General features: G+C 40.5%; 1 protein-coding gene and 1 long non-coding RNA gene across 7 annotated transcripts; one reads left to right on the top strand and one right to left on the bottom strand.

Moving 5' to 3' along the window:
* Nucleotides 1–911: 911 nt before the first annotated feature.
* On the top strand, nt 912–27,647 carry LOC102908093 (melanoma antigen preferentially expressed in tumors-like). 6 transcript variants are annotated; one of them, XM_042269352.2, is made up of 9 exons: nt 912–1,044; nt 1,126–1,208; nt 6,913–7,010; nt 10,587–10,757; nt 11,398–11,515; nt 20,230–20,322; nt 22,552–22,851; nt 23,794–24,378; nt 25,147–27,647. In XM_042269352.2, the coding sequence occupies exons 7-9, from the start codon at nt 22,562–22,564 to the stop codon at nt 25,658–25,660; spliced, it is 1,389 nt and encodes a 462-aa protein (XP_042125286.2). In that variant the 5' UTR covers nt 912–1,044; nt 1,126–1,208; nt 6,913–7,010; nt 10,587–10,757; nt 11,398–11,515; nt 20,230–20,322; nt 22,552–22,561; the 3' UTR covers nt 25,661–27,647. The 6 variants fall into 6 exon arrangements, with proteins under 6 accessions (XP_042125286.2, XP_076418701.1, XP_076418699.1 ...); XM_076562584.1 differs by lacking the exons at nt 10,587–10,757; nt 11,398–11,515 and having other exon boundaries at nt 922–1,044; XM_076562586.1 differs by lacking the exons at nt 1,126–1,208; nt 10,587–10,757; nt 11,398–11,515 and having other exon boundaries at nt 920–1,044.
* LOC143270996 (uncharacterized) lies at nt 14,910–19,684 on the bottom strand. The gene is made up of 2 exons (XR_013048232.1): nt 19,290–19,684; nt 14,910–15,515 (listed from the first exon to the last, which is right to left on the bottom strand). It is a non-coding gene; the product is annotated as an uncharacterized LOC143270996 (long non-coding RNA).

The following is a 27,647-nucleotide window of genomic DNA, read 5'->3' as shown; positions in this document are numbered from 1 at the left end:
TGGTCCCTAAGCTTGAGACCTGGCTTGGGAGAATCCTCCAGTCAGGCAGTGCTGCGGTCACACTCACAGAGTCCACATAGAACTTTGAACCAAAAAAGACGCAGGCAAGTGCATAGACACCTATGACTTGAGGACCTCAGCCTCGTGAACGGAAGTGCGCAGAGGGAGGTGAAGTCACCTGACCCCAGCTAAGCCAATCGGAGTCCAGCTGACCCAGCTAAGCCAATCGGAGTCCAGCTGACCCAGCTAAGCCAATCGGAGTCCAGCTGACCCAGCTAAGCCAATCGGAGTCCAGCTGACCCAGCTAAGCCAATCGGAGTCCAGCTGACCCAGCTAAGCCAATCACAGTCCAGCTGACCCAGCTAAGCCAATCGGAGTCCAGCTGACCCACCTAAGCCAATCGGAGTCCAGGTGACCCAGCTAAGCCAATCACAGTCCAGCTGACCCAGCTAAGCCAATCGGAGTCCAGCTGACCCAGCTAAGCCAATCACAGTCCAGCTGACCCAGCTAAGCCAATCACAGTCCAGCTGACCCAGCTAAGCCAACCACAGTCCAGCTGACCCAGCTAAGCCAATCGGAGTCCAGCTGACCCAGCTAAGCCAATCGGAGTCCAGCTGACCCAGCTAAGCCAATCACAGTCCAGCTGACCCAGCTAAGCCAATCACAGTCCAGCTGACCCAGCTAAGCCAATCGGAGTCCAGCTGACCCAGCTAAGCCAATCGGAGTCCAGCTGACCCAGCTAAGCCAATCGGAGTCCAGCTGACCCAGCTAAGCCAATCACAGTCCAGCTGACCCAGCTAAGCCAATCGGAGTCCAGCTGACCCAGATAAGCCAATCGGAGTCCAGCTGACCCAGCTAAGCCAATCGGAGTCCAGCTGACACAGCTAAGCCAATCGGAGTCCTCCAGTTGCGGCACTAAATTTGGAAAGGAACTGTTGGGGTCCTCACATGACTTTTCGAAGATCGCGCTCTGGTCTGGAGGTCACAGCTGCCGCGCCTGAGGGGGTGAAAAAGTCGGAAGATTCATCCCACTCTCCCGCTCAGGTAAATAAATGGCAGAAGTTTCTTTTTTAAAATTGAACCTGTTGTGGGATTAACCGCCAGTTTCCCTGGATTTCTTCACAGTGTGGCGTTGTTCGCTCGAGGCTTCGCTTCCGCCATGTTCGCTTCAGAATCCGCATCGCTCGCTCATTGCATTAATTCCTGAGGTGTGAGTCGCTTTTATTCTGTGACCAATTGCTTCAGATTCTTTTTCTAAAATACTTCGCACTATCCTTTAACTTCTTATTTAATAATTTGTATTTATTAACTGGGTGTGGTGGCATATTAGAGGTTGAAACAAGTAGGTTTCAAGTTCTGCCTCAGCCTGGATACACGGTGAAGTCTTAGAAAAAAAAAGACAAAAAACAAACAAAAACCCAAACAAACAACAACAAAAAAAACCCTCAAAAACAGAAAAACCCAAGTAACCAACAATAACAAACAAAAAAAAACCCATCATTATTTGCATCAGCCTGGGTACCTGGTGTGTCCTTGTTTTAAAAAAAATTAAATTACTTTTCCCCCCTTTGCATCAGCGTGGGTACATGGTGAGGCCTTGTCTTAAAAAACATTTTTTTCTTTCTTTGCATCTTAGTCTTATTAGTTTTCATACATCAGGCTTTTTAAAATGGTAGGAAAATGAGCTGTGAAGATACTTATTTCCCTTTCAGTTTATTTAATATGTATTTTTAAATGTTTTTACATTTGAAATATAAATACATACTGGAGATGTGTGATTTTGGTTTCAAAGGCATTTAGAACTTTTTTCAGTTTCCTGCTGAGTCTTGTCAGAAACTTGATGATTTTTCTGTCTTTGCATTCTGAATGTGAGAGTTAGAAGTATTTGCCTCCATGCCTAACTTTTATCTTTAAAACATTTAGCAAATAATTTTACAATTCTAAAATGTGTTCTCCCTGATATCTCTACTGAGAGACATCTTATGCCATAAAATGTCAAAACTAAGATTAGCATTGAAATGAATTATTACAGATTTTATTTTCATTTTTCAGTGTTATCCTTTACTTTTTATTATAAATTTTTTATTGAGAATTTCCTACATGTATACAATGAAATATGATCATACCCACCCCCATTTCCCATTTCCAACTCCTTCTACATACCCTCCCCTACATGTTCCCCTCCCAGCTTCACCTTGGTGTCTTTTTGTTTTTGATAACCCACTGAGTCCAATTATTGCCACATATATGTTATTTCAGAAGTATTTCAGGATCCTGTTCAGGATACTTCATTGAATGTGGTTGTCATATTTCTCCATAGTCCCATCCAGGGGTATAAGCCTGAAACGTTTGAAGAGTACTGGTCAGGAATTGTTTCTATTCAAGTTTTGTGGGTTTATCTGTAGTCACAGTTTTCCTGTCCAGCACCCATTCTCAAATAATCACAGAGGCTTAATATTAATTACAAATGTTCTGCCAATAGCTCAGGCTTATTACTAACTAGCTCTTACATTTTAAGGTAACCCATATTCCTTATTTATGTTCTGCAACACGATGGTACCTTTATTGGCTTGGCACATTAATCTCTGGCTCCCTCTGTGTCTGGCTGCGGACTCCAGGCTCAGCTCTTCTTCCTCCCAGCATTCTCAGTTTGACTCTCTCACCTAACCTTATCCTGGCCAGTCAGCTTCTTTATTGGGTGCCATTTGTAGTCGGACTTTTTCTGTCCATCAGTTGCTCTCAAATATTCACTCAGAGGCTCACATTAGTATTTGTAATAATAATTATAAATGCTTGGCCAATTCCTCACACTTATTACTAACTAGCTCTTATATTTTAAGTTAACCCACATTCCTTATTTATGTTCTGCAACATGATGGTACCTTTATTAGCATGGCATATTCACCTCCTGCTCCTTCTATGTCTGGCTGCTGACTCCAGGCTCTGCCCTTCCTCCCAGCATTCTCAGTTTGGCTCTCTCACCTAACCTTATCCTGTTTAGTTACTGGACAGTCAGCTTCTTTATTAACCAATGAGAGTAATCCATATTCACAGTGTAAAGAAGGATTATTACACAGCACATCCCTTAAAAACAGATTATCATACAAAATGTGAATTATGACATTTTTAGTATGTATATCTTGGTCCTTTTCTTCTGTTCCCGCTCAGTGCCCTCTCTTGTCCCTTGAGCCTCTTAAGATAGTTCTCCTTCCTTCACTCCAACAGACCCTTTTCTACTGTCATTGCATATCTTTGTGTATATATGAATATATATTTACATATTAAATCTAGGTTCTTCCTGTGAGAGCAAGTATGTAATATATCTTCCTGAGACTGGATGATTTTGAGTAAACTGATGATTTTCATTGCCGTGTTTTTATCTATAGATGGCATCATTTTGTTTCACTTTATCACTTAGTAATAATTTCACATGTACATCTAATTTCTTGGATCCATTCATCTGTTGATGGAATTCTAGGCTGATTCCATTCCAAGGTTATTGTGAAAAGTAACATAAGAAACTTGAATGTGCAGGTATCTCTATGGTGTGTTGATTTAGATTGCTTTGGGTGATAAGTGTGAAAAGTAAGAGAGTTCTAGTTTTCATTTTTTCAGAATCTTCCAGTGTTTTATAAGAGTTCCTTTCGCTCACATCCTCACCAACATTTGTTTTCATTTAGCATATCAAAGTACTTTTGATTATTTTTTTTCTTATGGTTAAGGAAGTTAAACATTTATATTTTTTTAGCCATTTGTATTTCTTCTTTTGAGATCTGTCCAGTTGATTAGGCATTTATCAGTGTGTTGGCTTCTGTACTTGGTATTTCATGTTTTAAGTTCTTTAAAGATTCTAAATATTAATTCTCTGTAAAATGTATAGCTAGAAAATATTACCATTCTGTCGAATGTCACTGTATTGTTGTTTCTACTGCTCTGCAGAAGCTTTTTAATTTCATGCAATTTAATTTGCCAGTATTTGCTATAGTTTCCTGAATGTGTTTTAAAGAGGTTTTTCTGTGCCTGTATCTTGAAGTGTGTTTCTCATATCTTATAGAAGTTTCAGTATGTCACATCTTATGTTAGGAACTTTGATCCACTTTGAATTGATTTTTGTAAAGAAAGAGAGGGATACAATTTAATCTCTCTACGTTTAGATGGCTAGTTTTGCTAAACTAGTAAAAACTACAAAAAGTTGTTAAAAACAATTTTCTTTTCTCAAGAGGATGTTTTGGGCACTTTTTTCACCTATAATCAGGTGATTTTTAGATATATGGTCTTATTTCAAAGTTGTCTATTTCATTCCAGTGACTTACATGTATCTTTTTGTTGCAATAACATGCTGTTTTTGTTTCTATTTCTCTGTGATATAATTTGAAAGCAGCTAATATTTACTTGCTGGTTCCTGTATGTAGGAGGTCTTTTCCTCTTCTACTGTCTTCTTCAATTTCTTTCTTTACTGTTATTAAATTAGATTGTTCCAGTCTTTCACTTCCTCATTTAGGTCTATTCCTTGGTATTTAACTTTTGAGCTATTGTACATGGAATTGTTTCTCTGATTTATTTGTCATTGTCATGGTTATTGGCATGGAAAAGCCACCAATGTTTGCACTTATTTTGTAATTCTGATTTTTTTTTTTTTGCTGCTTTTATCAAATCTAAGTATTTTCTATTGGAGTGTTTGGAGTCTTTTAATTATAGGATTATAGCAAATGTTCTTAAGAATAATTAGACAGTTTCCTTTCATGTTTTTTTTTATCATTTACCATTTTCTTTTGCCCTACTACAGTGGGCTAAGACTTCATTCAGTATATTGAATAAGATTGGAGAGAGTGGTCCATGTTTTGTTGTTCCTGACTTGAGAAAAAATGCTTTCAAGGTTTCCAAGTTTAATATGATTTTGAATATAGGTTTATTTTGTAGAGATTTTTTTTATGGTGAGATACGTTCCTTTTAGTCTTAGATTCTTCAGGGCATTTTTGATAAAGGCCAGCTTTGCACATGTAAGATCATCACATGTTCTCTGACTCCAAACCTTACATGTGAAACATCCTTTCATACCTAATATAAACCAAATTGATCATGATGTTAAAATATATTATTAAATTCAATTTATAAAGACTATTGGAATCTGTTAATCTATTATTATATTATAATCTATTAATAATGTTCATCACAGAAACTTCATTTTTTAAAAACTTTAGTCTGAACTAGGTATATTGTCCACACAGGTATATTGTCCACACAGGAGAAGTTTGGCATTTCCTTTATGTTTTATCAAGTAGTCTGGGGAGCATTTTTCAGGTCTGATAAAATTTCATCCATCTGTTTCTAGAATTTTCTTTGTTGGGAGGTGCCTTCATCTTGTTGATTTTTATAGATCTTTAAAGTTGTTTATGTCTTCTGTACTTAGGAAATTATCCATTTCTTCTAGATATTCTGTGGATATAAGTTTTCAAATGTTCATTAACCATTTCAGAATTTCATTGGTGTTTCTTTGTAAAGTCCCCTTTTAACTCTATTTTTACTAATTTATATATTCATTCTCTCATTTGGTTCAACTAAGGATTTGTCACTCTTTTAAAGAAACCATCTTTTTCACTGATTATTTGTATTGTTGCTTCTCTTAGTTCCTGTTTTATTGCTGTGAAGAGATATGACTAAGGCATTTAATTGGGGGTTTGCTTATCTGTTTAGCCTATATAATGAGTTCAGACAGTATCTGTGTTCCCCAAGTCCAAGAATGGTCACGGTGGGTAAGAAAGTCAAGAAGGTCCTAAGAGAAGGGTTGGAGCCACCAGAGGGCAGGGATTCTAGAAGACCCTCTGGGTTTCCACACCAAAATGTTAGGACAGTAAGGAACAAAAGGCATGGAAGAGACCCAAGTCTGCTCTCAACAGATGAAACTGTTTATTGGCACAGCAGCAGGGGGCAGTGACTTCCCCATGGGAATGGAACTTGTGTGAAGGGGAAGGGGCTGTCAGGGCTCTTATAGGAGTGGGCAGGGGGCCTGAATATAAGGAAGTTGATAGAGCTGCACAGGATACATATGACCTCCTTCTTTTGAAACTTCTTTTTTTTGTTGTTTTGTTTTGTTTTTCGAGACAGCGTTTCTCTGTGTAGCTTTGCGCCTTTACTGGAGCTCACTTGGTAGCCCAGGCTGGCCTTGAACTCACAGAGATCCGCCTGCCTCTGCCTCCCGAGTGCTGGGATTAAAGGTGTGCGCCGCCGCCGCCGCCGCCGCCGCCGCCGCCGCCGCCGCCGCCGCCGCCGCCGCCGCTGCCGCCGCCGCCACCACCACCACCACCACCACCACTCGGTATGGAAAGCCAATGATGTAGTCAATAACACTAGGAGGAGTGGGAGATATGAAGATCCACCTAATAAGCCCTTTAACATCAGTCATAGAGATACAGAATTTGCCCTGCTGGGTTTCAGTCTTGCTTTGGTCCAGTATTTCCTCACCATGGCCCCTTTCCTCCTCTCTTTTGGAGGAGTAATGTATATTTTGTGCCATTAAATGTTAGAAGTAAATAATTTGATTTTTTATTTTGATTTTACAGGACCTATAGTTGAGAGATTACCTTGAGTCTCAGAAGAAACTTTGTGCTCTGGACTTGTAAACAGTCTTGAGACTGAAAGACTGTGGGGACATTTGAAGTTGGACTGAGTGCATTTTGCACTATGATATGGCTACAGGCCTATGGGGGCCAGGGTGTAGACTGTAGTAGTTTGAATAAGAATGGCCCCCATAGGCTCAAGTGTTTGAATGTTTCATTCCTAGTTGGTGAACTATTTAGGAAGGATTAAGAATTGTGGCCTTGTTGGAGAATGTGTGTCACTGGATGTGGGTCTTGTGGTTTCAAAAGCCAATTCCAGGCCTATTCTCATTTTCTCTCTTCCTCCTGCCTGCAGATCAGGAAGTAAGCTCTCAGATACTGTTCCAACACCATGCCTGCCTGCGTGTCACCATACTCCTCACCTTGATGGTCGTGGACTAAGCCTCTGAAACTGTAAGCAACCCCCTAGTTAAATGCTTTCTCTTATATTTTTCCTTGGTTATGGTTTCTCTTCACAGCAGTAGAAAAATAACTTGAGACAATGGACTTAAAGCTACGTATGACTGTTGATTGCTTTCCTCTGTTGGCAGCTTGCATAGCACCATTGAATACTGTAAGAAGTAGTCCTTAGGGATGAGACTTAGAGGCTTTTTCCAGGTCAGTTTTTCCAAGTCCTGTGCCTGAAGTGTGTGGTGTCTTCCACAGTAGGGTCATACCTTCAGATCCTGGTAGGCAACTGAGGGCAATGGCAGTGGCCTATATTATTTGGGAGAGTGTCTTAGACTCCCCTAAACTGATTTCAGGAATTTTTAACATCCTCTCAGATTGCTTCATTTAGCTACTAATCATTAGGATGTAATGTTTAATTTTATTTAGATTGTTTCATTTCTGTTGTTTCTCATTGATAGTGATTTATAATTTTATTGCTTTATGATCTGATGAGATAGAAAATACTACTTTTATTTTTAAATAATTTTACTTGCTTGGTGACCAAAATTGATATCTATATCACAGAATATTCCATAGGTTGCTGAGAAGATCTGTATCCTATAGCTATTGAATGTAATATTCTATAAATACTTGCCCTAGTCTGCTTTCTTGTTGCTGTGAGAAACACCATAACCAAAAGCAACTTGGGGAGGAAAGGTTTTATTTCACCTTCCAGCTTAAAAGTCCATCATCCAGGGAAGTCAGGGCAAGAATTCACGGCAGGAACCTGGAGGTAAAAACCATGAAGAAATGATGCTTACTGGCTTGCTTCCCCTGGTTTCCTCAGCTGCCTTTTTATACAACCCAGGACTACCTGCCCAGAGGTGGCATCTCCATCAGAGAGCTGGGCGCTCCCACATTAATTAAAAATATGCCCCACAAACTTGCCTATAGGCTAATATGATGGAGGCAATTTCTGAGTTGAAGTTCCTTCTTCCCATATGAGTCTAGCTTCTGATAATTTAACAAAAATTAACCAGCACACTGTCCTAAGTCTGTTTGATCTTTAGTGCATTATGTCTGTGTTAACTGTCAATTTTTATGTTTGGATTAATTATCTACTGACAAGGGTTGAGTACTGTCATTATTGAGTAGCTACAGTAATGTTTTATAATACTAGGTATACCAATATTCAGTGCTTACTTATTTATTGTAATGATAGCTTATTGATGGGTTATTCAAAATATTTATTGGTTGTCTATGTATTCTGAATAAATTTTTGGCTTGAAATCTACTTTATCAGATGTGAGCATATAACTAGACCTGGTTTTTTTCTGCTTCCAAGAGCTTGGTATATTGACTTCAGCCCTTTTTATTCAGAGTTTACTTATATTTGACGAATAGATTCACTCCCCTCAGGCACCAAACATCTAGGCTTATCTGTAATGCAGTCGGCTAGTTTGTATCTTTAGATTCAATAGTTAGGACCATTTTAATTAAGATTAATATTAAGAAAATTTTTTCATTCAAGGAATTTTTTGGTTAATTTCATGGTTTGTTCAAATATTAATTGGCCTTGTTATTCTCCCTTCATTTTACTAGGCACAAGATTATTTACTGAATTGTAGGTTTTTTCTATAATTTTCTGTATCTTTAACTATCATGAAATAAATTATTTTCTGTTTTCTCACAGTTAACACTCTATTTAATCCTCCTCTCTTTGTAGGATTCCTTTAAATATATTTCTGATATGCTGGCTTGGTTGCAACTGATTGCTGTAGTTTGTGGAAAATCTTTATTCACTGACTTTAGGGGATAACTGCTGGATATAATAATCTCACTTGACATTTATTTGCTGTAATGCTTAAAACCCATCATTTGCTATTTTTGTGGCTTTCAGGTTTCTGCCAAGAAGTCGGGTGTTATTCTGATTGGTTGTCATTTGTAAGTGACATGGATGTTTCTTTGCAGATTTTGATGTTATGCCTTCATTCTTTAGTCTTAGCATACTGTCCATATTCTATAGCAGTACATTTTACTTCTGATACATCTTAGAGATGTTATATCTGTTTGGAGTCTAAATGCCTCTCGTGCTTAAAATTTATTTATTTTTTCTGTAGAATCGGGAAATTGTCTCCTTTAATTTCTATGACTGTTTTCTGTGTCTTAAGTTTTTATCTCACCTCATTTTTCTGCCTGTAGATATATTTCATCTTATGGTCATACTCCAGAAGTTTGTGCTCAAGATGGCTTATTTTTTTCCTTTACTCATATATAAATATGATATTTCCTTCAACCAAGAAATTTAATTAAATAAAATAAAATTTTTCAAAAAAGAAAATGGCCCCCAAATTGAGTGACACTATTAGGAATTATGGTTTTGTTGGAGGCAGTGTGTCACTGTGGTGGTGGGCTTTGTACTCTCCTATGCTCAAGCTACTGTACCAGTGAGACCATCTATTTCCTGTTTCCTGCATATTAATATGTACCAGCTCCTTCTCCAGCACCATGTCTGCCTGAGCACTGACTTCTATGCTTCTCACCATGATGCTAATGGACTAAACCTCTGAAACTGTAAGCCGCCATCTCAATGAAATATTTTCCTTTTTAAAGAGTTGCTGTGGTCATGGTGTCTGTTCACAGCAATAGAAACCCTGACTAAGACATATACATAGAGAGGAAAACATTTAATTGGGCTGGCTTTCAGTTTCAGAGGTTTAATCCATTATCATGACAGGAAGCATCTTGATCCACAGGCAGCAGAAGGAGACTGTGTATATGAGCAAGAGATATCAAGACCATGATTGGAAAAAGTAGAGAGACAACTAGCCAAACTAATGGAAACATATGAACTGTGAACCAATAGCTAAGGAGACCCCATGGTACTAGACTAGGCCCTCTGGATAAGTGAGATAGTTGTTTAACTTGAACTGTTTAGGGGGCCCCCAGGCAGTGGGATCGGGACCTGTCCTTAGTGCATGAGCTGGCTTTTTGGAGCCTAGGGTCTATGACGAGACACTTTGCTTATTAGCCTTGGTGCAGGGAGGAGGGGCTTGGACCTGCACTTACTGAATATACCAGGCACTGCTGACTCTCCAAGGGAGACCTTGCCTTGGAGGAGGTGGGAATGGGGCATGGGTTGAGGGGGAAGGCTGGGGGTGGGAAGAGGGAGGACAGGGAAATCTGTAGTCAGTATGTAAAACGAATAGAAAATCTCTTAATTAAAAAAAAGAAGGAGACTGTGTCACTAGGCCTAGCTTGAGCATATTAGATATCAAAGCCTGCCTCCATAATGATACACTTCTTCCAACGAGGCCACATCTACTCCAAGAAGGCCAAGCATTCACACACATGAGTCATTGGGGATGGTTCCTATTCAAATCACCACAGGGACAATCATTTGTACTGACAGTAACATTCTAAGATGAGTGGATAGTCTACCCTTCTTGCATTATCAAGATAAGTAATATAATGGTTTCTCTGCAGAGAGATCAGAACACCTTTTTTTTCAAAACCTTGTCCAGGACTCATTTTATTTACTGTCTGTTGTTGTTCTTGGTAGTGTTATTTTTGGAAGTAATATGTCCCTTTGCTCCTCAGTTTTGTCTTAAACAATAAGAGATCCTGTCCAGCTTCCAAGAAGAGATCCTGTCCAGCTTCCAAGAAAAGATCCTGTCCAGCTTCCCAAATATTTTTTGACGAAAGGCACCTTGGCAAGTTTCTTTGTCAAGAGAAAATAAAGTGCTAAGTTACAACTGTGTTTTCCAATAAGTGAGTTTTAAATGAAAAACTTTTGCTACTGTGCCTGCCCACTAATTCTGACTGCTCATTATCTGAGCTTGAGACCTGGCCTAGTAGAACCTGTAGCCAGGAAGTGGTTATGTCTCATCATAGATTAATTTTTTAATAGGTAAAGTTTAATTTTTTAATAGGTAAACTTCTTACATAAGAATATCTAGGGAGGTGAATGGATACATACTCTGAACCTGCTAACAATGTGGTCCATGGTACAGCACAGCAGAAGGATCTAGAGACAAGGACCCTGACCTCTGAGGAGCCAATCAGGACTCTCCAGTGGCTGCTTTAAATTGAGAAGGCCCAACAGTTAAAAGGGAAATCGCCATCAAGACTGTGGCATCCCCCAGGGGGAATGTCTCTTAGAAAATGAGTGGCTGCTACTCTTGAGGACATGGAAAGTCAGAGGACTTAACGGACCCTCACATTTAGGTTAATGGCCAGGGTAGAGGGATTAATCTGTGATCTTGATGGATGACCACTCAGGGGTTTTGAATCGGCTTGTGTGTGGCATAGGTTTCTTTTGTGGTGTCAGTTTCTCAGGAGGTAGTTGTTTCTTCTGAGATGGTGGTAGCTTAAATTATGTGACTAACTATTTCCTATTCCCTCTTTAAAGTTGTCCACACATCCTCCCTCCTCCTCTTCAAAGATTTATATTCCTCAGAAGGACTTGGTGGCGTTTCCACAGTTGCGGTGTAACAATTTGGACTTCTTCATCAACCAGGGATAACATGGTGAGATGTCTTTTATATGTGAGTCCTTTAAAAGAGTAAGGACTGAACTGTGTAGATATGTATTTCTCTTTCTACAGTATTTGATTATTTTAACTTGGTTTTCACATCTGAAGAGCAAGTACATACTCATGTACCTGTGTTTCATAACTGATGTAGAAGAGTGTGATTTCATTCAGTATAATGAGCTCTGGAACTTTGGAAATGCACTGGAACTTTGCCAGACACTTGTTATGTAACCACTCACTGGCCTTTATGATGCTCCTGGTTCTGTCTCTTTAATGGTAGTGTTGCAGATGTGTATCTCAGAACATGACCTATTTATTATTTTCCTTTAAATTATAAACTGATTTTAGGTGCATAAGAAAATGTGCATCTAGATTTCCCTAGTATACATACCTTATACATCCAAAAAATTACCAAAACAAAGAGATTGCTGGATAATAAGTTAACTTCATATTTCATTTGAATTTGATGATTTATTCAAATAATACTGTCATTGAATTCCAGGACTCCATGCAAGATACCTCAGTGAAATTAGTCATCATTTCTCCACAGTCAGTTTTAGTAGGGCAGTTCCTCAGTCTTCACTGGACTTCACAAGCTCAACATATGTGAAGATTCCTGGTCAGGCACACTTCCCAAACTTCTGTCCATTTGGATGGGTCTCACAATTTTTGCACAGTGTGCACAATGCTGCATGTTGTTAGGACATTTACATACATGTATGTATAGTTCATTACATGTACTGTACATATGTAATAAAAAGTAAAATGAGGACTGCTTGGGTAGAGTAAGGGATTGTAGAAAAAGCAAGATGGGTGGAGAACATAATAAGGTCAGCATAAGTAAGGAACTGTTATGTGCATATCTACATATATGTTACATATATGTGTGACTAGTTATTTAAGTCTAGATACTGAATATGAGAAAACACATGTTACATTTGTCTTCTTGAATTTCCCACCACCAAGTGTAACTGTTCCTTTTCCTTACATTCACCTCAGCATTTGTTCTTATTTGTTTTCTTGATTTTCCCCTTTCTGGCTGGGGAAGGTATGGTTTTGGTATGCTTTTGATGAACATTTATCTAATGGCTATGATTAACATTTTTAATTAATTTATTGGCCATTTGTATTCCCGTGAGAACTGTCAAGTGCATTTGCCATTTGTTGATTTGGTGATTCCTTTATTTGGTGATTAAGTTTTGACTTCTTTATAGGTTGTAAATATTAATCATGTCAGATGTATAGTGGAAAAGCATTGTTGCCATTCTGATGTCTGCCTCTTCATAGTTGCTTACGTCCTTGCTTTGCAGAAGCGTGTTTATTTCATGCAGTCTCATTCATCAATTCTTGTTATTTTCTGAGATGTTTCCAGGGTCCCTTTTTTAGAAAAACTGTGCTACACCTATATCTTAAAATGTTTCCCTCATGTTTTGTTACAGATTTCAGTACGTCCCATCATACATTAGGATCTTCGATCTATTTTGAATTAGTTTTGAGGAGTGAGGGACGGGATGAATGATCATCCATTTAGGTAGCCAGTTTTACCCACTCCATTTGTGGAAGCAATTATCCTCAGTGTTTGGTTTTTGGCATCTTTAAAAATACATAAGTGGCTGTGGCTGTATGGTTTTATTTCTGAGTCTTCTATTCTATTCCAGGGGTCTACATATCTCTCTTTTTGCAGGAGCATTCATTTTTGTTGCTGGCTCCATAGTGTAATCTGAGAGCAGGTGTTGTCCCACCCCCAGCATTGCTGTGGCTACTTCTGGTCTGTTGTTCTTGTCCCTGCATTTTAGGACTTGGTTTCCTTTGAGCTAAACATAATCGGGAATTCAAGGCATTGCACTGCATCTGTGTGTAACTTGCAGTAACATGGTCATTTTGCTAATCTATGTGAGTGGGAAGCTTTTCGCTCTTCTAGTGTCTCCTTCCATTTCTTCAGTGATTTAATGTTTTCATTTTTCAGTACTTCACTCCATCAGTTAGGTTTGTTCCTAGGCATTGTAAATTTTTGAAAACATTGTGCATGGGCTTGTGTTTCTGATTTATTCCTCAGTATCAGGGTTTGGGTCACTATGGACTGCACAGTATTTTATGCTGCTGTGCACCCTCCTTCCTTGGTGGAAGTGTTAAGTACAGATTAGTGTTTGTGTTTGAGTGTTTGCATTCTTTTAACCATATGAGCACATCACTTGCCCATAGAGATTATTTAACCTCTTTTATTTTATCCCACTTATATCCTTCTTTTGTATTATTACTGTGGGTAAATCCTTCAAGCAGGATATTGAAAAGGGTTTTTGTGAGCAGATCCCATTGTCTTATTCCTTGACTTTAGATAAAATGGTTTCTGCTCTTCACAATTTAGTATAGTGTTAGCTATACGTTTGTTATGTAGAACCATTTTATGTTGAGGTGTGCTCTTAGAATCTTCAGGGCTTTTGTCATTAACTGGTCTTTAGCTTTTTCAAGGTCTTTTCTGCTTGTTTTTCCAGTTTTAGGATGTGCCCTGCTTAGGCAAGCACACCTTTCTGCATATTTTAGATCATCCTGTGATCTCTGCTCTGAATGTATTTAGGTGCTGTATAGTCTTTATTGATTTGTGTAACGTGAACTATCCCGTGTCCCTGATAGGAACCCAACTTGATCATGATGTTTTTGATGTGGGCTGGTGAGCAGGCTACATGACCTGAGTTAGGTCTTCTCTGAGTTTTGCCTTCACTATTTATTTATTTTTATGTTGTTGATGTTTAAAGGTATAATTTGCTTCAATCTTTCTTCAAGTTCTAATGTTCTTTAGGTTAACTGATATTGATACACTTTGCTGGTGAACCTTTCTACACTGCTTTTTGTATTTTTATTTTTAGTTCTAATAATTCTATTTTTTGTCTGTTTTCAAACTCACAATTACTTGCTCATGTATGTTTTTGGTTTGCATCTCCATGTCCTTAGTTGGATTCCTTCACCTGCTACTTTGTATCTTCTTTGAAATTTCTGAATATCTTTTCATGTGGAGTTTGAATTCTTAGCCCAGCCTTTCAACCACTTCATCACTTTTAGTTTCATCATTTTAGGGGTTATGATCATTTTTCCTGCTTTTCATATTATTTGTGCTTCTGTGTTATATTTTCTTCATCATTTACTATTGGTTTCTCTTCGAGTTTTATTTGGAGAAACTAGGGAGCAGCCTCCTCTTGCAAGCCAAATCTCCAGTACTATTCAAAGAAGACAAAAGTCACCACTGTAGCAGTTTTAACACCAGTGTAGACCATGTCTATAAAGAGACATAAAATTATTAACTCCAACTGCTCAGCCCAAATGAGAATAGAACAGGTGTTAGTTATTTAGTGGCGCTCTTACCCTGCGAGGAAATGTCATGAAACACGACAGAATCCACTAACAAGAGTTTTATTAAGATGAAAGAGACAGACGAGTACTCAGGCCTGCAGAGAGACAGGAGAAGGAGAAGAAGGAGGAAGCCGGGAATATGGTGCCGGCTTATAAAGGCTGGATGGTGCATGCATAAACAGGTCGATGTGGCTACTCCACCATGCGCAGATCACATGGTTGCCTTGTGTGCTCTTATGCAACCATGCAAAGCCACGGGGTCCTGGTCACATGAGACACCTTGACCCAGAAATGGCTATTTTGAACTGGAACTGCCTAGACAGAAGTGTCTAGGTCCACTGGGCATGCACAAACATGCCCAACCGTGGGGGCATATCGTGAATCCATCATCCCTGACTCTTCTTTTTTAAAAAAGAAAAAAAAATGGCGGTTGAGTGGGTATGGGGCGACGTTTCTCTCAAAGACTGCTTCGAGCTGAATAGTGGGTATCGGTTGGCTCTTGGGGGAAATGGGGAGGGTAGCTTGTGAAGTCCTGGGATGATGGTGGGGGGTCCTGGAATGACGTTCTGCCGTCCCCTTGTTCTGCAGCTGTCCATCCTTCGTGCTGTGGCTGGGAACCTTCTGATAAGATACTGTTGACATAGAAAAAGCTTAGAGAAAAAAATCATTATTATTTTATTTTTGGAGTTGGCATTTATCTGAGGTAGATCTGGCCTGCCTAGATGGAGACATGTGACATTTATCTGAGGTAGATATGGCCTTAGTACTCTGCTTAATTTTTACCTGAGACAAGCCTTATTAGAGGTAGTTTATTTAAGGCACCTGTTTCCTTTATTAGTTTAGCATTTAGGAAACGCAGGTGATCAGTTACTGAAGATTGAACAATGATAGATTGTTGTATTATATTTTTCCTTACCACCTGGATATTTCTGATGGTCCTTTTTGCCTCTGGTTCTGTGTGGCCCTATTTGGGAAAGGAAGGGGTGATACCTTGTTCCTCTGGAATTGGTGACAAGGCAGTGGATCCTGGTCCTCTGGAGCCTGAGAGTACAAGGCCCTGTTTGTTTTACTGTATATGAAGAGAGATTTTTCTGGGATGGAGGTGAGATAAAAGGTTTTAGATGAGACAGGTGGACCCAGTGAGGAAAGTCCTCGAGTTTAGCAGCTGTAGGAGTCACAAGAATTACCTTGAAGGGTCTCTGCCACTTAGGGGAAAGGGGTGGAGGGCGCTGGCCTGGAGGAAAGAGAAGAACCTGATCCTTGATGTGGATTGGAGGTGGGCAAGAATTGTCACATGGCTGAGGTAAGGAATGGTCTGTAAAGCTCCATAGGATAGACCTTAGGTGACATAAAAGGGGAGTTAACGGGCTATCTGTAACAGTAGGAGGGTTGGATAAAAGACCTGGTGTTAGAACTGGCCTTCCATACATTAGTTCAAATGGAGAGATTGAAAGAGGCTTTTTAGGAAGAGCCCTGAGCCTGAGAAGAGCTAGAGGCAATAATCTTACCCAGTCTAGATGAAGTTCCTGTGACATCTTAGTAAGAATAGTTTTTAAGACCGGTTGGTACGCTCCACCTTTCCTGAGGACTGAGGATGGTATGGGATATGAAAATGCCAAGGAATGTTAAGAGTCTTAGCTACTGTCTGAGAAATCTGAGAGGTGAACTCTGGGCCATTGTCAGACTAAAGAGAAGCAGGAACCCCAAACCAAGGAATAATTTCTTGGAGAAGGAGGTCTGCAACTGTCTGAGCCCGCTTATTAGAAACCAGATATGCCTCCACCCAATTTGAAAATGAGTCTACCATCACAAGGAGATATTTAACTTTCCTGACGGTCGGCAGGGTAAAATTGAGCTGCCAGTCCATTCCTGGAAGGGAACCTCTAGCCTGGTGGGTGGGTAAAGGCTGACTTCTGTACTTGGTATTGGGATCTGTTTTTTGGCAGATCTCACAAGAGGCAGTAATAGTTCTTAAGAACTGTAAGTCCTCAGAGGTGGGCTGCAGGTGAGCTTTTACGAATTAAGACAGAGCAAGATTATTAGGGTGAAAAAGCTGGTGTAGCTAGGAAAGAATTTGCCTAGTGTCAGGGGTTCCCTGTGAGAGTGTAAGCTGCACTGTATGGATTCCCTGTGGTGGGTGAGGTGAGACTTGGCCCTGGAGGGCCGCTGTCCTGGCTGCCTGGTCAGCCTGGTTGTTTGCCCTAGAGATGGTGGAGCTATTGATCTGATGAGACTGGCGGTGGACAATTCCTATAGCCTTGGGGAGGTGAGAAGCCTCCAGCATGGCCATTATTTGGCCTGAGTTAGATATGGATCCCCCTTTTGCTGTGAGAAGGCCACACTCCCTCCAAATAGCAGCGTGGGACAGGAGGATATGAAAAGCATATTTGGAATCTGTGTAAACATTTAGAGATTGTCCCTGTGCCAATTGGAAGGCACGGGTAAGAGCTATCAGCTCAGCCTATTGGTTAGTGGTTTGTGTGGGTAATGCCTGTGCTTCTATCACCTCAGTATCTGACACTTTTGGCAACATTTTGGACAAGGCCTTTTTGGTGCTCTTCGTGGGGCGGTGGTGCAAGCCTGGGCCCAATGGCCTTCTTTCCCGCACTTGAAACAGGGACCAGACAGCTTTTGGGGAGCCGGTTCGATGGTGTTTGCCAGCATCTGGCAGCTCCTTTTTTGGGCCTTCTCATCTCTCCCATGGTACACCTGAAATGCTATCGCCAGCACATCTGCCTGTGGGGTCAGAGGGCCGTTCTGCAAACGTTTAAGTTTATCTCTAATGTCAGGGAAGCTCTGTGAGACAAAGTGGGTCATTAGGAGCTGCCTGCCCTCAGGGCTCTCCGTGTCTAAGCTAGTGAACTAAAGTAGAGCCTTGGTGAGACGCTCTAAGAAGTGAGACGTATTTTCATCCTTATCCTGAATTACCATTTTTAGTTTTTCATAGTTTACTGGTTTTAGGGCAGCCTTATGGAGGCCTGTCAGGAGACAGGTAATAAACCTGTCTCTGGCTAGACAGCCACCCTGGGTGTTACAGTCCCAGTGTGGTTCTTGGTCAGGAACCACTTCAGCTCCTGGGGTGTGTGAAAGGTTAGTCTGGTAAACCTCGTCTGCATGGGTCCTAGCCTGTTCCCACAATCACCTGCACTCCTCAGGAAGTAAATTATTAGAAAGTATCATGTATATATCATGAAAGGTGAGACTATAAGATTGAGTTATATATTGAAACCGTTTAATAAAGGAAGCAGAATTAGAAGTATAAGAACCCAGCTTAAATTCTATCTGAGAGAGTTCTGCGAGAAAGAATGGAACATGAACCTTAATCAGTCCATCCACACCAGCCACCGCTCACAAAGGGAGAACAGTGGAAGGGTTTGGATGGCTGGAATCAGGCAATTTAGCAGTTCGAGAATGGGTGGTAGGAGGAGCGAAGGTCGGAGCCAGGGCAGGGCCTTTGGAAACGGCCGCTGCCGAAGGAGAAGCAGCTGTTGCCGAAGGAAGATCCGCTTTAGAGGGAGAAGAATCTGGAAGAGGGGCTGAAGGAACAGTCGCCCTAGGAGCAGAGGTAGGAGCCGGAGGTCAGATAGGTGGAGGTTCGTTAGCAGGATCTAGAGTCAGAGATTTCGAAGTCAGAGAATCCTCCAGTTTAGGCATAGCTAGGAGCATATGAGCAGGAGAGAAGGAATCTAGAAGAGACGGTTTAGCACTCAGAAAGAAGAAAGCAACTCTTTACATTTGCCTGCTCACTGACAGAAATTAGAAAACTCCCGTAAAATATCGGGATCTAAGGAGCCATTCGGCGGCCATTTTTGTTATTTTTTTAAAGCATATTTGAGCCATTTCTTAGTACAGAGATGGATCAGCTTAGGAATCTTTATGTAAGGCATTAAGCTGAGAGGTTTTAAAGCTTCGAGAAGACAGCCTAAGGAAGAGGAAGGACGAATAGGGTTGGAAGCCTTGTTTCCCATGTCTGCAGCAGAGAGGAAGAAAAATGAAAAAATAAATAAAAAAACCAAATGTGATCTGGAGTCAAGGCCCCAGGCATCCCCAAGGCCAAGGACGGATACTGGGCACAGGCCGCTCATTGGCTTGTCAGCCGAGAAGCAGGGGCCCCGCTGCATGAGGCAAGGATTCCCCAGGAATTGGGACAGCATCTACCGCTTCGTCAAGCCAGAAGAACGTGTCGCCCTCACACAGCCTCCAGGACGCACCCAATGGCAGTGGTCCAACCACAAGGAATATCTCAGGCTGCAGATGTGGGGGATGGCTAGAAATTTAGGCCTGTGATAGGGGCTGACCATAGCCAATAATGACCGTGGCCAGGGGTTCCCCTGGTTTCAAGAATACTTAGTGAGGCGCTGGATGCTCAATGGTCATAATTACAGATTCAGGAAACCTTTTATGCCGAAAAGTGGGGGACTCACCATTTGGAGAAGCAGAGTTGGATGCAGTTTAGTGTGGCCAGGCGAATGCAGAGCGGTCTGTCACATAGGAGCAGAGTTCACGGTTTGTGTGGAGCAGTCCTCGGTTTACGAGTTTCCAGGTGCAGGGCGCCCAGAAGTGCCCGCTTGGTCTCAGCACCAGATGTTAGTTATTTAGCGGTGCTCTTACCCTGTGAGGAAATGTCATGAAACAGGACACAATCCACTAACAAGAATTTTATTAAGATGAGAGAGACAGACAAGTGCTCAGGCCTGCGGAAGAGATACGTGTGTAGAGATGAAGAAGAAGGAGGAAGCCGGGAATATGGTGCCGGCTTATAAAGGCTGGATGGTGCATGCATAAACAGGTCGATGTGGCTACTCCACACATGCGCAGATCACATGGTTGCCTTGTGTGCTCTTATGCAACCATGCAAAGCCACGGGGTCCTGGTCACATGAGACACCTTGACCCGGAAATGGCTATTTTGAACTGGAACTGCCTAGACAGAAGTGTCTAGGTCCGCCGGGCATGCATAGATATGCCCAACCGTGGGGGCATGTTGTGAATCCATCAACAGGAATCAGAAACAGTGTGCAGTGAACTACAAGGTTAAGACTGAATGGGGTCCATGTGGTCATAGTAAATGAACTGGGTAGGGTGGGAGGAACCTAAGAAGAAGCAATGCTGAATAAAAGAAAGTGGAGAAGGAAAAAGGGGAAGCATGTGAGGAAGAGGAGGGGAAAGAGACAATGATAGGAGTGCATAATTACAAATGTGTGAACCAAACTAGGTAAATGTACGGAAAGGAATAAAACCTAGAAGGTTTGAAAATGCTGTAAAGTATCAATGATACAGAAGCATAGTGGACAGAAAAGGAGGGAATACAATGGGCAAAACCAAATGTTTTAAATGTCCAAGTCTTAACTGTGCTTATTTCTAGGTCCACTACTGGAGTACGCCAACTGAGAATTGACTTTGGATTTTTTCACCTTTATTGACTTTTAGATTGGTGCTGAGCCCTGACCAGTCAAAGGTCAGTTATCTGACACAACTCTCTTTCTTTTAGGAACTCTTATTTTTTTTCTGTGTCCCACGAACCTCTACTATGTATTCATAACTTTTATACCTATAGGGGGCAGGTGCTCCCTCTCTTCAGGGACTCTATAGTTTGTAAATTATGAGGTTGCTGATGTCCATACAATTATCTCATATGTGTTTTAAGAGTTGAGAAGGAAAGGACCCTGATTTTTTTCTTGGGGATTTGATCTCAGGGCATTCTTGATTCCCACCCAGCAGAAGAGAGCCTGTGTGAGAGAGGAGGCTGCTGAAACTTTAAGGTCCTACCTTTCCTTAACCTGACACTTCCTTTTTGTTTGTTCTCTGATTTTGGATTAGTTTTAAATTATTGTTTGTGTGTTTGTATGATGTGTTTAAGTGCAGGTGAGTACATGTCAAAGAGGTCTATGGAGGTCTGAGGACAACTCTTTACAGTGAGTTCTTTGTTTGGGGTATTAAAGGGGTAATAAGTTATGAATATTCTGATTCTATGTTTCTTTTTGCTTTGTCAGATTCTTAATTTCCCCTTTTTTTTCCTTCCTCATAATTGCCAGATTTCTTTGGATGATTCTCACACCCTCTTTGACTTTACAGTTTCTCAGAAACTGTTTCAAAGACTGTAGTTTCAAGTTTTCATTATATGACATCACTCACTTATTTTTAAATAATTTTATTAATTCTTTGAGAATTCCATACAGTATATTTTGAACATATTCACCTCCTCAACTCCCCTTCACTACACTTTTCAGATCTCCCGTCACTTCCCAACCGACCTTGAGATTAGTTCTTTTTTTTTTGTTCTTTCCCCATTGAGTCCATTCATTTTTTTATTAAGAAAATTTTTTCATTCATTTACACACCAATCAAAGATCCCCCTCTTCCCTCCTCCCACTCCACCAGCCTCCCCCTCCAAACCCACCCCCCACTGTCCCCCACAAGAAGACAAGGCCTCCCATGGGGAGGCACATCCAGTAGAGGCAAGTCCAAGCCCTTCCCCCTGCCTCAAGGCTGCACGAGGTGTCCTATCATAGGTAGTGGGCTCCAAAAAGTCCACTCATGCGCCAGGGATGGATTCTGATCCTTGAACACATTGGCATAGGAGATCACTTCCTAAATATAACACCAGTAGCACAGGCACTGAGAGCAACAATTAATAAATGGGACCTCCTGAAACTGAGAAGCTTCTTTGTCCTAAGGCAAAGGACACAGTAAATAAGACAAAAGGACAGCCTACAGAACGGGGAAAGATCTTCACCAACCCCACATCTGACACAGAGGGCTGATCTCCAAAATATATAAAGACCTCAAAATATATAAAGAAATCAAAATAACGAGTCCATTCATTTTTAAGATATATTAATTACACATCTTAATGGAATTCACTCTGTATTTCTATACCTTCCTCTAGTCTACACTAATCATGTCATATGGTTCTTTTTCCAACTCAGCACCTGATGTGGCACCTTTACTAGATGCTTAGAATTTCTATTCTGTTTTCAGGTAGACTGTTACCACATAAGGGAGAGAACTTAAGGATTTAATTGGACATCTTTGGGAGAGTTGCTTAATTACACTGGGTCTCCCTTTATCTTTAGGATACATGTTTGTATTGTAGGATTATTTTGGGACTGGTGTTTCTGGCCGTAGGCTCAGGTCAGTTTGAAGCCCCTAACCATCTTCTTTCGTGCATATCTCTTGCAGTTTTGGTGTGTCTTCATATGCCACAAAGGTGATCCAAGTATGACAAGTCATGGGCTGGAATGTCATTCTTTTTTCTTTAATCACAGTTAATTTGATGTCTTAGTATTCTATATTTCCAAGATAATGATGATGGCATCACTTTTGAATAGATTTACCCTTTCTTTTGTGATGGCTTCTATACTATTGAGATGAAATATCAGGAGTCAGGTAGCTAAGTGACCAAAATTATCCTCTGCTAACCTAGTGCTCATTTCTATTGATATTTGATCACTTACAAATATTTGTGTATACACATATGTAAAGGAATTGGTTTTATGTCTATTCATATACAAATAGACCTTAATACACTCACAAACCAATTTCTTTTGCCTACAAATAGAGGCAGGTATCTAGAAATGGCTGTTTTATTTATTCTACAAATAGTTATCTATATTGCTAACAATGGTTGCAAAGAAGATTCTGTGGCCATCTGTCAAGTTTTCTAATGTTTCTCACCCTCCTGCAGGTTCATTAAGATGGACAACAGGGAACTGCCCACACTGTTGAATCTTTCTATACAGCATCTACTGAATAATGAGCCTGCAGCAATTCATGCTCTCGAGGTGATACCAAGGGAGCTTTTTGTTCCATTGTTCTCTGCTGCCTTCAAGGGTGGGCATAAGAATATAGTGAAAGCAATGGTGAAGGTTTGGCCTTTTATGTGTCTCCACATTGGATCATTAAGGACACGGGAGTCCCAGCGGGAACTCCTGAAAACCATGGTCGAGAGTCTTCAGTTCCTACCTGTCCAGAACTCAGCTTCTAGGTAAGACCCTGTATAACAGAGATGTGGTAAGACACAGGAGGTTATGCCACAGCCTGCTACTCTTCCAAAGGTAGTATGCAAAAAGTGAAACAGTGAAAAAGACTATGGGACTGATGGTCAGTGTTGAGGTCACTTTGAGAACAAGTGTCTTACAAGGTTGGGTATGGAATATAAGCGACTGAGAGCAATGTTGATGAATTCGCATTATGGTGTTACTATTACGTAGAAGGACATGAGTGTTAAGACTGCTGAGGATTGGTGGAGAATAAAAGAGAAAATAGTGTGTGCTGTTTACTGAGAATTTTGTTCTGTTGTCCACTGCTGCTTCCTCAGTGGATGGGCATGAGAAGACACTGACTGCAAAGCCTGTAAAGGCTTGGCCCTTTTTTTGTCTCCACGCTAGAAAATTAAGCATACAAGAAACATGGTGAACTGAAAGACATGCTTGATGGTCTTCAGGTGTTACTACCAAGAACTCAGCTTTTCAGTAAGAATGTGTATAATGGGTGTATGGCAAGATAGCAACACATTATCCTGTAGCCTGTTGCAAGAGAAGACTGGATAATTTTTCACAGTTAGTTAACGGTGAATGCTGAAAATCAATGTGAGGTGGTTGGTACGTCAGTTGAGGTTATCTTAAAAACTCTGATGTCTTACAGAGGGTTTTAATTTTGTAATAGATGTGAGTGAGGCTACTGTTGATAGAGATACGTAATGGAGATGTTTCATAGAAGACAGGAATAACAAGACTTGTGAGCATTAGTTGATCATAGAAAATAGTAAAGGATACAGTATTTGAATAAGAAAGTCTTGCTGGTAGCTGGTATATGGAATAACAAAAGGAAAAAAAGATGATTTTGTCACTGCGTGTTATCAGTGATCCTGCTCGGTTATATTAATGTTTGCTACCTCTTAGTGTTCTATGTTCTCTTTTCCCTGCAGGAGCCCTAAACTGAGGATCCTAGATTTAAGGCAGAATGTTGGCTGCAAAACCATCTGCTCGGAGACCAGTACTAAGTCACCTGCCTGTTTTCACTCCTGTGCTTACTCTGAGCATTCTATCTTGAAAATCGAAGGCCAGTGTAGTATGGCAAGTTCAGAACCTGAGGCTCAGTCCTCCAGGCAGGCTATGGAATTATTAGTGAACCTTTCCCTTGATAGAACCTTAAGGGAAACTGAATTTTTGGTTCTGCTTCTGAATAAAGTAGAGCAGAGCTCAGGCTCTTTGCACCTGTGCTGCCGAGATTTGCAAATAGACAAATTGTGTGATTGCAGAAACAACCTACATCACCTGGATCTGAAATGTATTGATCACCTGGCTGTTGAGCAGGCTTCTCTGAGTGAGGTCACCACCCTTCTGGCTCAGGTGGTGCACCTGGAAAGACTTTGTCTGTGTAAAATCACTTGTAGATCTTTGAATGGGGAAACCTTTCGAAATTTTATCGCTGAGCTTGGGCGTATGGACCATCTCAATGAGCTGAACTTGTCCTCTTTCCGCCTCACAGATCATCTTGAAAATGTCCTGAGGTAAGGGCATGGGATGGATACTGAATTTCTAATAATAGCCTGTTTTTAAGATGAGAGAAATAATTCTTCGATATTCTCAAGCTTCCCATAGCCCTTTCTCTTTCCACCTCAGCATGGGCTATGCTGGGAGTTTAAAAACAGATAGGGAAGGGTATCTTTCTGTAACTGAAGAGAAAATGGGGTTACAAAAACCTTAGTCAGCTGAGCATGTGCGGGCGTGTGCTCATTCCAGAAGTATAAAGGTGAAGAGAACAATGCAGTCCTCCTCTGGCCATCGAGAGATGAAGAGGAGGAATTGAGAGAAAGACTTCAGGTTGGGCACAGGTGCACATAGCCATCTACCCATAGACAGTAATGTCAGAGCATTAGGAAAATCTCCAAGGTTCAAGCTATGACTTTAGAGGCTGTCACTTGGGGACTGGCCAAAGGGAGCTTCCAATTGGTTGCTCCTCTGTCCTATCTCTTCTGAGCAGGTGAACTAGCTCCACCTTGGATTATATTGTAATTACTAAGTAGGTAATATTTTCCACCAAGTTTTTCACACAAATGTATAACAATATATTGTACACAGTGTCAAGGTTAAAATGGTACTTGTCAGGGTAGTAAAGTGTCTTTCATAGACCCACAAGTCTACTAAGTATGTGAAAGCTCACATCATTTGCTGCTCATGCAATCCATGTGCAAAGTAGTTGGTTTCAGATTCATAGATATAGTTCCCCTCTTCTAGACCTCATTTTTCAGAAATACTTTTCTGTTTCCTCCCTGCAGAGTCCTACCAGCTAGTTTGGAATTCTTACATCTACCATTCTGTGGACTTTCTTACAACGACTTCAAGTTTCTGTCTGAGTGCCCTCAAGCCAACCACTTAAAGCTCCTGAATATCAGCAACAACCCAATGAACTGGGAAGATAGTGAGCCCCTTTATAACCTCCTGCAGAATAACTCTAGCACCTTGCAGCAGCTGGCAATCAGTCATTGCCTTCTAACAGACTCTACAATCTCTGTTCTCATCTCTGCACTAAGTCGCTGTTCTCAACTCCGAATCCTCAACTTTTCCTCCAATCCAATTACCATGACTATGCTAATGAGAATTCTTGAGCGCTTAACATCCTTGGTGCAGCTTAAATATGTGTTTTGTCCTATCCCTGTGCATTGCTATGGGAGATGGCACTTTCAGGACAGTTTAGATCGACAGAAGCTTGCTGATGTGCAGGCACAATTGAAAAGAATGCTACAAGAGGCAAAAAGGAATGACATGCATTGGATGACTTTCTCTGATTAAATTTACAGTCCAACACAGTTTAACCTTGATATGTTCTCTTTAAGTATTAAATGTTTTTTCTTGATCCCATAGACTGAATATATAAGGTTATTATGTTGTAGCAAAATACAGTTAAAAATATAGGTATGTAACTGATTTCTATAGAGAATAACTTAGAAGAAGATGGAGGACTCAGAGTGTCTGTGTGTCTCTTGACTATTGTTCTTGATAGTACTTCATCCTTCCTACTAAAGTTTTAGGTAGAAGAGTTGGAAAGACTATATCATGAATTACCACAGCCTTGTCCTCACTGAGATTTACTTCTGGGCACTTGACTGCAGACATGACACTCTAGCCTTTCCTAGATATGTTTTTGGAGGGCAGGTAGTTATTGAAACTGATGCTTTTATCCCCTGAGTTGTATTAAGCTTCTATATTAAGATGTTTTCAGTTGCTTATGGGAAACCATCTGGATTTAACAGTGAGATAAAGAATCTGTGCCCATTACCCATTGAGTGGCTCAGTTTTTCTTTATTTCATACTCATTTACCAAGGATCGGCTTGCGATATTATTGTAGGCAGCAAGAATGAACAGACAAGACAAGGTCCCTGTCTCAAGCCACTCAGAGGCTGAATGTTTCTGTGGTTTATCTACACGGTTCATTAGTGCATAGAAGAAAGTTGTTTTACACTCTTGGGCCCCGATTTATCTTCCTTGTTCTTGTTACATGGTCTGTTCAATGCAAAGTGAACTCTATGATGTTGACTCTTCTCAACAGAATTCATGGATTCAATGTTACCATCTTGGAGGCTTTCTTTTTTTTTTTTTTTTTTTTTTTTGGTTTTTAGAGACAGGGTTTCTCTGTGTAGCTTTGCGCCTTTCCTGGGACTCACTTGGTAGCCCAGGCTGGCCTCGAACTCACAGAGATCCACCTGGCTCTGCCTCCCGAGTGCTGGGATTAAAGGCGTGCGCCACCACCGCCCGGCATCTTGGAGGCTTTCTTAAACATCTGCTTGATGTCTGCCTTCTGTCATCTTGCAAAATGCCTGACATAATAGACTAGTAAGGAAGAGAACTTTGTTTCCCTGCTTTAGATGGTTCACCGTAATTGTTTGTTGCACTGGTTTGGAACTTCAGCAAGGCAGAACATGGTAAAGAGCTTGTGGCAGAGGGAGATCCTTCCAATTCATGAGGCCAGGAAGCAGAGAGAGCAGGAGCCTGAGTCTCTGTACAGCCTTCAGGAGTAGGACTACATTGATATGCCTCCTTGAGCTAGCCTGCTCTAAAGTTTCTACCACCTGCCCTGGAAACTGTTCTTGAACTTAAAACCTGTTCAAAATTTTCACCCACCTGCCATGGAGCCATCAACTTGAGACCACCTTCTATCATATTAGCTTGGGAGACATTTAGGATACATGGCATCCTTCATGGTATACATGATTCTGTTTGAATATTCGGCTGTTTCTTTTCTGTTAAAGTTGACACAATTTGCTATAATATTGTGTAGCAAATATGTATATGGAGTCCTTTATATTTGATACTCCAAAATGTCATTACCATATATAGAAAAGCATGTTTGTTCAAGATATAATACAAAAAAAGCATGTCAAACCAATTAATTTGCAGTGTATTTATGTTATGAATGTATTGAAATGGGAGTATACTGCATTGCAAGGACATAGCAATGGTGTATAAAATTTAGTTTGTTCCTATCACATGCTGAAATGTCAACACCACTGCATTTTAATTACTTAATAAGGAAATGAAACAAAAATATGCAGTTTTTTTTAAAAAAAAAACCTAACTGCATTTCTAGCAAGAAAAAGCAAAAACAATAATATGTCTATATTGTTTCAATTTTTAAATGATAACATACCGGATTTCAGATCAGCCAAGCAAAAATATAGTTAAAAGTTACAGAATTTTGTTCATAGTTCTCATGTATTGAGATGATATTGGACTATATCTTGGAGATATAAAACATGAAAATTTATCTACAAAACTAAA

The sequence above is a fragment of the Peromyscus maniculatus genome, chromosome X (assembly GCF_049852395.1).
Source record: "Peromyscus maniculatus bairdii isolate BWxNUB_F1_BW_parent chromosome X, HU_Pman_BW_mat_3.1, whole genome shotgun sequence".
NCBI classification, from domain to species: Eukaryota; Metazoa; Chordata; class Mammalia; order Rodentia; family Cricetidae; genus Peromyscus; species Peromyscus maniculatus.
Note: the sequence above shows the minus strand (reverse complement) of the source record. Positions and strands in the feature narration are given on the sequence as shown.